A 13,023-nucleotide genomic window follows, 5' to 3' on the forward strand; every position below is an offset into this window, starting at 1 on the left:
AGTGTGAAGTTCAGATTTTTTCACCTTTAAATCACTGAAAATGAGTTATTTCCAACAAGATTTCCTTTTAAGCAAACAGCAAGCTGCTTCACACTATTGCAAATTTCCCTTAGGATCAGAGACGCTTAGGGTGATGAGGAAGGAAGCTTAATGGGCATTTAGCATAACAGCCTTTCCCTTAAGTAAAGTCACATAAATTGCACAAGATTGGGTCTTTTCTGAACATGCCATTAAATAAGAAGTTTCTCCAATAGCATAACATGCCTCGGGTGATCAACTGCGATTGTGCTTCCTGACTTGATGTCTCCTGTCCATATGCTTTCAAATATCTGTCAAAAGATGCATACTGAGTCTTCATATGTTTCCGCTAACAGACAATTCAGAACTTTTTCTGTGTCTGTGTTGAGCATGAATGATGTATCTTGAAGCCAAAGCTTTTACAACACGTTCACCCCGGCAGATCTACCCCTGTGTACAGCTTACATCTAAGCACCAAGAAAAACAAACAAAGCATGGTATAAAGAGTTTTCACAGATACAAGGATGTAACGTTCAGCACAGGGAATGTAACCAATATTTTGTAATAACCTTAAATGAAGTATAACCTATAAAAATGTCAAAAATCACTACATTGGGCAATTCCCTGATGACCTAGTGGTTAGATTCCAGGCTTTTGCTGCCATGGCCTGGGTTCAATCCCTGGTCAGGGAACTGAGATTCCACAAACTGCGCAGCCAAGAAAACAAAAATGAAATCACTACGTTGTACACCAGAAACTAATATAACGTTGTAAACCAACTATACTTCAGTTAAAAAAAAGAAAAAGAAAGTTGGTTGTTCAAATCAGGAAAAAAAAAGTTTTCAATGTCAAATCACCTGTGTGGGATGTCGCATACCCGTCTTTCCACTTTATTCTTAAATAAGACCAGTCTTTTCCGTATCCTGGTCCGTAACCTCTGTGTGCACCGTAGTTCTTGACCTTCCTCCTGTGAGTGCAGAGGTCACAGCTGAACGGTTCTTTCACCACTCAGCGTGGCTCCTGCAGCTGTCCCTTCCACGCATCTGTTCCCAGACTCTTTCCCCTTCTTGTTTTTGCCTTTCTTCTCCCCTCCCGATAACAGAATATCCCAGATCAAAGGACAAAAGTACCAGTTACAGGTCCTTATAACTTTTTGACACAATCATAAGGCAGGAAAGAATGATTTTTTTGCTGGTTTAACTTTTCATGATTGAAATATTTCATGGCTGGAATATTTATTTTAACTGTTTAAGTGGATCTTTATTTTTTTATTTTTTATTAAATTTTTAAAAAAATATTTTGGCTGCACCACACAGCATGCAGGATCTTAGTTCCCCAACCAGGGATTGAACCCTTGCCCCCTGCAGTGGAAGCGCAGAGTCTTAACCACTGGATCATCAGGGAAGCCCCACGTGGATCTTTAAAGAAAATGTCAAGTACAGTCACAAAAGGACAAAGACTGTATGATTGCACTTGTATGAGGTCCCTAGAGCAGACAAATTCATAGAAAGGTGGCGAACGGGGGTTACCAGGGGCTGGGGGAGAGCATATGGGGAGTTATTGTTTAATGGGGACAGAGTTCCAATTTGGGAATATAAAAAGAGTTCTGGAGATGGATGGTGGTGATGGTTACACAACAATGTGAATGTACTTAATGTCACTGAAGCGTTACAAATAATAAAAATGGTAAATGTTATATGTATTTTACCACAGTAAAAAAAGCCAAAAAAAAAAGTTGAGACCAACATTTAAAAATAAGTTGCTTCATAAAATAACATGTACTTTGTTTTTCTTTTACAACAACAACCAAAAAAAAACCAGAAAAACAAAAACACAACTAATAATGACCTTGAGAGGTTAAATGAGTGAATGAAATGAATATTTAACAAAAACAGTTTAGGCTTCATCAGGGCCCAAGGTACAAAAAAGCGTAAACTTCTAATTCTAAATATTGGTGCTGTTCTTCTCCATGAACTGGGAAATTCACCAAGCAGACTTAACTTCATTAAATTCATTTAATTCATGCAATCCACGCCGGAAAGTGTAGGTGGCCGTCCTTCACAACCACAGCAAGTTCTTATTCCTGGAGCCGAGCTCTGTTGAAGTCAGTACCCTTCCGCCTCGACTGATTTTGGTTCAGAGGGAACAGAGAAGAGTGGGTTAAGTGATAACCTCTGAGTACTTTTCCCCAAACTGGAGCCAGTGCACGATTGTGGGCCCCTTTGTTGGTTTGAGACGAACAACAGCTGAAGGAAAAAGCTTTGTGGAATGCTGCTAAAGGCAAATCAACTATTAGAACAAAATCACAGAATGTCAGCATGGAAAAGAACACCTCTGAGGTTGCTTGTCTGAGTTAGAATCCCCTTTGCTATATTCCTGACAAACAGTCACTGAGCCTCTTCATAAATAGGACTTCCCCGAGTAACCTAAGCCATGTCTAGACTGGTCTAGCTGTTAAAAAGCACCTCTCATACTGAGTTAAATTCTGTCTCCCTCTATCAAGAAGAGGTTTTTGTTTTGTTTTTTAATTGTTATAATATTTTTAAAGTTTTTAAACATTTGATTTAGAAATATCTTTTACATACACCAAAAACTTGCAAATATTGATCAAAAAAATTTCTTGTATAGTCTTCATCCAGCTTTCCCTAATGTTAACATCTTAAATAACCACAGTATAGTTATTAACACTAATAAAATACTAACTAGTCTTAAGACCTTATTCAAATCTTGTTAATGGCTCCATAACACCCTTTTTCGGGACCAGGATCCAATCCAGGCTCCCAGAATGCATTTAGTCATCATGCCTCCTCAGTCTCCTTTCAACTGAGAGGGTTCCATACGTATTCATCTTTCATAACTTTTGGAAAGAAAGTCCCTTGGTTTGGGTTTCTCAGATGTTTCCTCATGATTAGATCCTGGTTGTGCATCTGGGGGGCAGGAACCCCACAGAAGTGACATGGTTCTTCTCTGGCTCATCCCTCCTGTGTGTACACATGTGTGTGTTTTATACAAATGAGCATATACTTGTACACTTGCTTATTTCCCCTTCTTTCATGCATGAAAGGGAGGATACTGTAGAAAGTCCTTCACAGTTTGCTCTTTTCACTTAGTATATCCTCCTTTGCAGAAGAGTTAACAGCAGCAGGCCTAACTGTTATTCTAAGAAAGGCATGCTTACAAGGGTAGCCTTGGCTAGCATCTGGGAACTTAGATTGCAGGAGAGTCTCCACTATTTCCTAAATGATCAGAGTGGCTCATGACACCTATACAACAACGTGATTCATAGGGAACCCCTGCTTTCCTCCTGTGACGTGTGGGATTTTGGTATGTGCCAGCCAGAGGATGCCCATGTGACCAGCCTGAACTCTAACAAGCTTCTATGGTAGACATTTCACGTGTATGAGCAGAATTTGTTCCCAGAGGAAGTGAAGTGTGTGTGACTACACTCGGAGAGGAGTCCTGGGAGCCTGTGCGTGATTTCCTCTAGACATTGCCCCCATGCCCCTCTTCCCTTTGCTGATTGTTTTGTCCTTACACTGTAATTAATCTTAGCTGTGAATATGACCATGTGCAGTGTCCTGTGAATTCCAGAGAATCACCAAACACAGAAGCGGTCTAGGGGACACCTGTACCTGTACATGGAGATCTCCATTCTTTTTTTTTTTTTTTTTTTTTTTTTTTTGCGGTACGCGGGCCTCTCACCGCTGTGGCCTCTCCCGTCGCGGAGCACAGGCTCCGGACGCGCAGGCTCAGCGGCCATGGCTCACAGGCGCAGTCGCTCCGCGGCACGTGGGATCTTCCCGGACCGGGGCACGAACCCGCGTCCCCTGCATCGGCAGGCGGACTCTCAACCACTGCGCCACCAGGGAAGCCCGAGATCTTCATTCTTTATTACAGTTGCACAGGGCTCCAGGGAAGGATGTTTATATACCATAGTTTATTCAACCTGTCTCCTATATGTGGGCATTTAGGTTGCTTCCAACATTTTGCAATAATAAACTACGCTTCAAACAATACCCTTGTGTATACATATTTTTATGCTGTGGGAGGTGTATCTTCAGGGTAGATACTCTCTAGAAATGAGAGTTCTGGGTCAACAGGTCAGGGCATAGTTTTGTTAAGAGTAGCCCAATTCCTCTTCTGCAAGGTTGTATCAGTATGCGTTCCCACCAGCCATGTGTGAGAACAGCCCTTTTCCTCACAGCCTTGCCGACCAGGTGTGTTGTCCTAATTCTTCATGTTCACCAATCTGATAGGTTTCATAAAAGTAGTATCATGGGTTGTTTAAATTTGCATCTCTAATTATGAGTGAGGTTGGCCATCTTCATGTGTTTAAACACAATACACACACACAAACACACATGCACGCAGTGACTTATCTACTCAAGTGTCTCCTCCATTTTTCTATTGGGTTTTTTCATTCCCCAATTTAAGAGGTCTTTATACATTAGAGATATAAGCCCATTATCCATGATATACGTTGCAAATATGTCCTACCAATGTGTCAGTTGTCTTTTGACTATGTTTGTGGTGTTTTTGCCATCTAGCAAGAGTTAACCTGGGGTCCAAAGATGTCTGGAGTCTGCAGACCTGCCGGGATGGCATGTCTGCTTTTCTGAGAGGCCTGCAGCATTCATCCAGATTTCCAATGGTGCTGTGACCTAAGAATGTCAGGAGCTGCCACCATCCCACCCGTCTTCCCCTGAGCTTAACTGTGCCCAACAGAACTGCTCTGCTCAACCCTCCAAAGTTGCAAAGGCTTCTCTCATTCCTCCTGATTTTTCAGGAAGACCCAGCAACTCGGCTTCCAATGGGGTATTTTCACGTTGTGTCCTTAGTGTGAATTCTTATCCATGAATACATTCCTCCCACATGACCCCAGGCTCAATGTGAAAAGGAAGGGACAGGCTCTGCTTTGGCCAGGAACCCCAATACTGACTCATTCCTTGCTTCCCCTCTGCTCCCCACCCCATCCTCCCTGTATCTTGAGCTCATCTGAATGCTGGGGCGGGTAGGGGAGAGAGAACCATGAGGATGATACTCTAGGTACAGGCGAGCCAGCACACAAGCACACAACCACCACCTCTGTCCAGGCAACACATTTTGTTAATGTATATTAAGAGCAAACTGGCTTTTCTTGGCAGCTACAGAGTCAATTCTAATTAACCAGTTAAAACGTGTAGGGCTTCTGTTTTTCACTTCTGTTTTCCACTTGTGTGTAGTTCCCTTTATGAAAACCAAGTACAAAATCTTGCATTTATATCTATTAAATTTCATTTTGCTTTACACAATTCAAAATAGAATTTACCTCTGGTGGAGTTAAAAGGGAGAAAGGGAATGGTTTAGAAAAGGAATAGGGAGACAGTAATCTTCTAGTTCTCGAGTTGGGTGGTACGTATATATGTATGTATATACATGTACTAATATAAGTATGTTGTGTTCATTTATATACTCATAATTTCATTTTATATCAAATTCTACACGAAGAAAACTTTCCATCTTGTTAGATGCAGCCCACCATAGCAAGGAGTAAGGAACTTTGGGTCTGTTACCTTGCTCATTTAACTATATTTTTAAGGATAGGGCATCACAGCATAAAATCTGGTATTTTTTTCAACTATTACTTCACGCTTTATCTATTCTTAATTATGGTTAATATACGCAGCCTACTAATGACAGTCAATTGCCCTGCAACCTGTGTAAAGAAATGATGTATTTTTATCAGGTGGGGAATGGGCTTCCTAGCCCAGGAAGCCCAGAGAATACGAATTTATTAGTACATAGAGCAGGGGTTGACAAACTACAGCCTGTGCTTATAGACAACACTTTACTGGAATACAGCCACACTAATTTTTGTAAGAATCACCTATGCCTGCTTTCAAGCAACAATGGCAGAGTTGAGTAGTTTCAACAGAGGCCATATGGCCTGCAAAGCCTAAAATATTTACTTTACGACCCTTTACACAGAAAGTTTACTAACTCTTGATCTAAGGCACCATCCAGGGCAAAGAGTAAGCTTTCTAGTCCACTTGGCAGGTAAAACTTCCTTTAGGAATTGGGGTCCATCAGGCTACCTTAGCTCACTAACCATTAGTCTCACCTAACTAATCCCTCTTATTCCAATATCAAATTCACAGAGATGCGATTTTCCATGCCACACCAAGCAGTGATTCCACTTTTCACTGTGTATTAGTTAAAGAACTGGCTTTCTGATTTAAGCTTCAACCTCTCATGAAGGGGGGTAGCTTGGATCAGTCTTTTGGAGATCATCACCTCTGACGTACAAAAGATATAAGTCAAGTTTCTAGACCTGCAAAGCTTAGGACTTACTTCTGAAATATGGAGACCCTGCGAGGGTATCCATCCTATGAAGCCCTAGCTGGGTCAACAGCCTCCCTCAAAGATACCCCTGTGACACCTCACTCTATCCTAACCATGACGCTACCAAAACCCAAGGAACGAGTACACATCGTTCCTTAACATCAGACACAGAAATCCCACACGACCATCACAAAGAGACTCAACATTCCATATACAGTAGCTGTGTCAGAGGACTGACACGTTTTCATGAGATAAGCACTTCCTCTCCTCAAGTGTCTGATGCGACACGAATGTTTTTAAAAATCATCAAAAGAAAGTTAACATCAAAATCAACATTTTGGAAATGCTTCAAGAATAAATCATAAGCTACCTGTCAGACTCTGTACTTTATTCTAAGAAGTGTTAGTCCAGTTGGAAAGATGCCATTCCCACTCAACTGATCTGCATCAAGATCTCATTTCTTACCTGGCTGGGGCAGAGCTTCTCTTCAGCAGCTGTGGAATATTGACGTGTGTCTTCCTTTGCTCCCTCACAGGGGTCTCTTACACTCTCCGCCTGGTCCCCTCCATCTCTGAAGACCTTTTGCTCCATGCTGTTGGCTTTCACTTCCCTATCCAAGATCCCAGAAGCCACAGAACCTTCTGCTGTGGGGTCCACCAGCCCACACCGCCCAGGCTCACCCCCATGGTCCAAGGTCTCAGGGGTTTCTTCGCGACAACTTTCCACAGGAGTCCTCTGCAGCTCCAAGGGCACTGCCCTACTCTGACTTATACGAGAGCTTGAGGCTCCAGGTTTTACATCTGGAATCGCACTTGGCTCAGGGTCAGCATGAAGCTCTTTGGAGACACTCACTGGGAGTTCAGAGTATAATTCCTGCACCTCGGCAGACATGGAGGAATCGAGTGGAACGGGCTGGGTCTCTACGCCGGATGACAGCATGGGGGCAGATGCAGATATGGAGTCAAGTCTTTTACACCAAACGGCTCACCCTGACACAAATCAAAGGAAGGGATAAAAGTTTAAAACCTTGCACGGTAGTAGAAAGCTGTCTCAGCTTAAACTGGCTAAAACAAAGGCAAAAAATTCTAACTCAAATGCCAACATTATCTGGCACCAAAAAATTCTCTGTAAGAGACTGAGTTTGAGGAAAATAAATACCTTAAACCTTTAATAGACATGTCTAATTCCAATGCAAATACTGCCTTGTGAACAATTCTTAGTATAAATCTGGATTTAAGTGAGATCTCATCAAATGTAGATGAGAATAAGACATGTCTAAGTCCAAGGATAGACCCAATGTAAATAAGAAAATAAAGATTGTTTTTGAATTGTTTTCAGGTTGTGAACCTTGCGCGTTTTGTTCGCTGCTATATCCCTGTTGCCTGGAATAGTTGTTTCACACATAGAAGGTACTCAGAAAATATTTGCTGAATTAACATATACTGAGGGACTCTGAAGAATTCGATTCACTGACTTTTCTTCATTAAGAATTCTCTTTGGAAGAAGATATAGAGAAAAGTGCTCACTAAACACCTGAGCTGTGTCTACGCAGGCTGGCACCCAACACGACTAAATCAGCTCTTGGGCAAATCCCTCCTGACTTCAACTCAGCACCTCGAGATTTTCCAAGTGCCTTCACAGACACCACTCATTTGATTCTCATAACAACCCAGTGAGCTAAGCAGGGCGGCTGTTGTCTTCCTCTTACAGGTTCTAACACCACACCTGAAGAGGGTAAAGGTGACCTGCCTAAAACATTACATGGTTAACTGAGGGATGGAGGGGGGACACCCAGGGCTTCCACTGTGTTGGTCATGTTTCACTTCTCACATTGGGTAATGGGAACATGGGTTATTTGCTAAAATGTACATATTTAAGTTAGTTCATGATACTGTATTATTAAAGTAATCAAAACAAACACACACAGATTGGGAATGGTACACCCAAAACCAGGGTCTCCTGGCCGGTAACTTTTCCATTTTAGTCTACCAAACGCATGTGGTTTCCACCACAAAATCCACTTGACCTGACCAAGGCGGAAATGATAACCAAATGAGATACTGCACACTTTCGTTCTTGATGTTTTCCTTAACCCTAAACAGGAGGAGAGAGAAGATGAGAAATCTTTGGAATCTCCGAGTTCATAACAAGAATTTATCGGAAGTACCCACAGCAGATTCCTTTGGCCGATATGTACATAGGAAAGGATGTTTCAGATGTACTCTCACCACTTCCTAATGTCCATCTTTCTCCAAAATAAACATGTTACATACAAGTAATACCCAGAGCTTGCTACTGAACTGTTTTGACTGTTAGGCTGTCTCACCGTCTCTCCACCGACCACGATCAGATTTTTAACCATGAGGGACTCTCCGAGACACCACGTAACTAAACTCCCTCCTTACGACCCAGCGGCCCTGGGCCCTGTCTGTTTGTACCCTGATTGTAGGGGAAAGTCCACCGATGCCGCTTACACAAAGGCACACGCTCTGCCTCCCCCGTCAATGAGCAGCCCGCTCCTTGAGCACTCCTGGGTTGACGACTGTTCCTCCTTGACAGAAGGTCCCCTACACTGGCTTGTGCTGTCTTGACTGGAGCTGGGGCTGAGGAAGGGCAGATGACAGGTCCTCTCATTCCAGACCATTCTGCCCTCCTCCTGGTTTTCCAACCTGTGGTGGCTGGTTTACTCACGTCCCTATGCTCTCATCTGCTGAGCGAGCGCCTTAGTGTTTTCAAGGAACCCTACTCAAAGGTGAAAGGACATAACGCAATACACTAACTTAAATACGAATACTAGAAATTACAGGAAAGCTGACTGCTGGTCCATAAGGTTGAGGTAACACAGGAGGGCTGGTGAAGAAACTTGAATCCAAAGGAGAAGCAAGGAGAGATGCACTGGCGTGCAAAGGAGTGAGGTGAGACTCACAGGGGACTTTCATAAACCGTGCTGACAAAGGCATCCTTTCTGGAGCTAGTCTTCCCCTTTCTCCTCTAGCTCCTGGATTTCTAGGGGTACTTTAGATTTTAAGCCATTTTGTGTGTGTGTGTGTGTGTGTGTGTGTATACGTGGGGGTTAAGGGATAAAGTGAAATTGCTATTTGATGCCCCCGCTCCCAAAAGGCTGGAAGTGCTCCATTTTAATTTGGTTCAGTTTCCCTTTCCCATCGACAGATAACAATCCAGCTTTTAGTTGTCACACCACATATGCACCAAAAGAGTAACTGCAGGAAAGACTACTGTAGAAGAGAAGGTGGAGACGAGCTCCGTGGGTCTCCCTGCCTGCCAGGGTGCGGGTGTTCTCAAGTTCAACCCTCGATATACCTCCCTTCCCAGGATTCACTTTTTTGATGACCTCACCTTTTCGTGCAGCTTCTCTGCTAACAGGATGACTCAAAACTGTCCCTTTAAGCACAGAGTAACCACATGATCCAGCGACTCCACTCTGAGGAACATGTGCAAAAACCACCTGCCCACACAAAAACTTGTACACGGATGTTCACCGCAGAACTGTTCACAAGAGCCAAAAAGTGGAAACAAATCAAAATGTCCATCAACTGATGAATGGATCAACAAAATGTGGTCTATCCACACAATGGAGTATTACTTAACTATGAAAAGAAATGATGTGCTGATTCATGACACAACATGGATGAACCTTGAAAACCTTATGTAAGTAAAAGAAGCCAGGCACAAAAGACCACGAAAGATCTCACTTACACGAAATGTACAGAGCAGGCAAATCTGGAGTCAGAAAGTGGATTAGTGACCACTTACTGCTGGAAGAGTTGGAGAAACAGGGAGTGGCTGATGGACAGTTTTTCCTTTGGGGGCAATAAAAGTGTTCTAAAATTGATTGTGGTGATGGCTGCACAACTCAGACTATGCCAAACACTACTGAATTGTACAATTTAAGTTGATGAATTACAAGTTATATGAATTACATCTTAATACAGCTGATTTTTTTTAAAAGAAAGAAATCTGTCCCTAGCCCCAACTTTTTCTCAAGCTGTGACCTACGTTTCACTCACAAGGATGGCACCCCCCCCAAACGTAACAAGCCTAAAATAGAACCCATTCAACGCAGTGAATAATCAAGTATTGCTACATGCAAGCAGCTATGAGAAACAGGATGAGTAAGAGGCTCTCGGTAGCATTATATGCTTATTTTTGATCCCACTGCCTCTCTTAGTAATGGCACCCGTTACCCCAGAGCTCAGACTTGAATCCTCAGACGTAATCATGTCTGACCATCCACATGCCGTTCAATTAGCGCTTGTACCAACGGTCCCAACTCCAGCTGTGTCTCTAACAAATCTCACTCCTTTCCAACCCCACAGTCCTAACTCAAGATTTTGTTCTGAACACAAAATCACGCACAAATACATGCTTCCTAAGCAGATGCTTATCACAAAGAGGCAATGTTGATAATCACATACAATGGCTCAAAATATTCCTCAGGAGAAACAGTGCCATTACCTTTCCTACACCTCCATCTATGTTGTAAACTGGTGTGGACCAAAACAGAATTGTAAAGCTTGGTCACCAAAAGATAACTTCCAATATACAAAAGCCAAACGCCACAAAACTACCATCTCTTGATACGTTTGTTTGGTAGAGACATAATTATAAGACTTTTCAACCTGTAAAACAACTAGGCACGTCGGCTGTCGAAGCAAAACAGACACTCCCTCCTTTTTGCAGCATGATTCTGGTCCTCAAGTTTCTCAGCAGTATGTGAAGTGGAGTCACCAAGAACAGCTAAGTGCCTCAGCTGGAACCCTCAGAGGTGAAGTCATATTTAGATGCAAGCCTAGAGCAGCAGTTTACAATTATTCTCAACTCACTAGCTCGCATCACTAAACTGTCCTCTCAACTTTCTCCCTCTATCAAGACATTGGTAATGCCACAAGACTGCAGAAACGACAGAATTCTACCATTCAAGTTCTTTAAATTTCTGAATGCAATGGAGCAATTAAAAATGATGGTACAGAAATATACCTCTCCATAGAAAGCTGCCTGAGATGTCTTATCAAGCTAGATAAATATTAGGATTCTTTTATTTTGGAAAAATATATATCCATATAGGAAAATTGTTTTAAATACTATAAGCCAGATATTAACAGTGTTACCCTGGGTGATGGGACCATGGATAACTTATCTGCATGCTGTACTTTTTTTTTTTTTAACAATGAGCGTCTATCACACGTGTTAAAATTTTTTTAAAACGTTATATCTCAAGATCCAAATATGAAGCAATAAAGAATAACCGGTAAGTATATTATCCCTTTATCAGTATCTTTCCAAATGTCAGCTCTCTCCCTCAATCATAAAAGTTTTTACACTAAAGTGTTAAATAAACTTGAAGTAAGCGGAAAGAGTAACACATGCTTATAAAATGTAGACAGGGATTTATGGCTTAATCCTTACTAATGATTTATAACCAAGCTACTGGGTGAAGACACAATTACCTAGTTTGAGGTGTAAGCAGAAAATAACCCATAAATTCACAAACAACTCTCTCCTGCTGCTATTAGCTTGTCATATTTACCATTAACACAAATAAGAATTACATTGTTTAGGGGATGGATTTATCCCAGGGGTGGGGATGGGGGTGAAGACTAACGTTTATAAGGAGTATTCAGTATAATTATTCCAATAAAAGAAGAAAGCCCTTTGAATTGAGAATTATCATCTCCCAGTCTTTCTGCTTCAAATGCAGAATCAGTGCTGGGAAGCAGTCTAGTTGTTGGTCTCCAAGCTGGGAGATCAGGGTCCCTATCCTGCCTCTCGCTTACTAGCTGCACGGCCTTGAGTGTGTCACTGAACTTTCCTGGGCTTGTTTTTCACATGCAAAATGGACAAATTCAACAAAATAATCGCAAAACATTGTGTTACCCGTAAAAATCCCAAGACTCTAAATAACTTTTCTATTCCAGTTTGTTTCAGCACAGCAGACCTACAGACACCAACAAAAGTGGTACAGAGCTCAGACTAATCCCCACTGCAAGTACTCAAGGGCAAACGAGGTAATTTAAGAACACTTTACATACGAAAAAGATAGAAAGCTGTTCTTCAGTGTGTCTTCAGGCAATCTGGAAGTGTTAATTCCCATCCCACCAAATAACAAAAGCCAAGGGGAGGATGGGGAAACTACGAATGAAAGATTAACATTGTAGCTCTCAGCCTCATTAGAATACATTTTATAATACTAAAAACCTGACAAAGGGGCAACTTTCGTCATTCAAACATGCCCCAAAACAAAAGTTCTGGGGGTACAAAGTTTACAGCAGTAAGCAAAAGAAGAAAAAAAACCAAACAAAGAAAACAACAGAACAGAAAGCCATGTGCCCCAATAATCCCATCTGATGGTCTCCCTTCCCTTTAATTCCAAAAGCAAAGGGGCTGCTCTTAACCAAACGAAGCAGTTAATAACACTAGGCACTACCACACTTGTGACAAGGGACAATACTCACAATAACGATCAGGCCCTCAGAAGTTCACCACACTCCTTTCACCTTGAGAAAGGGGCTTTCTTTTCCAAAGATTCGGACACTGTAGCCAATCCCTCCCTGAGGGAATTCGGAGAAGGGGGCCTCTTCTTGAGTAACAGATAAAGAAGAATCTTTGAAGAAGATCTCTAGACAAACTGAAAGTGGGGCAGGGAAGTCCATATACCGAACAGGG

The 13,023-nt window shown here is 42.1% G+C and overlaps 1 protein-coding gene across 6 annotated transcripts in view; it reads right to left on the minus strand.

Moving 5' to 3' along the window:
- The window catches only part of PRR14L (proline rich 14 like), a 57,279-nt gene that overhangs the window by 42,525 nt on the left and 1,731 nt on the right, over positions 1–13,023 (minus strand). For 4 of the 6 annotated variants that reach the window (XM_060028410.1, XM_060028408.1, XM_060028407.1 and 1 more), the window contains exon 2: positions 6,805–7,328. The exons of the other annotated variants lie outside the window; for them this stretch is intronic. In XM_060028410.1, the coding sequence (XP_059884393.1) occupies positions 6,805–7,278 (474 nt within the window). In that variant the 5' untranslated portion in view covers positions 7,279–7,328. The remainder of the gene's footprint in view (positions 1–6,804; positions 7,329–13,023) is intronic. 6 annotated transcript variants of the gene reach the window in all.

Source organism: Delphinus delphis, chromosome 13 (genome assembly GCF_949987515.2).
Source record: "Delphinus delphis chromosome 13, mDelDel1.2, whole genome shotgun sequence".
NCBI lineage: Eukaryota > Metazoa > Chordata > Mammalia > Artiodactyla > Delphinidae > Delphinus > Delphinus delphis.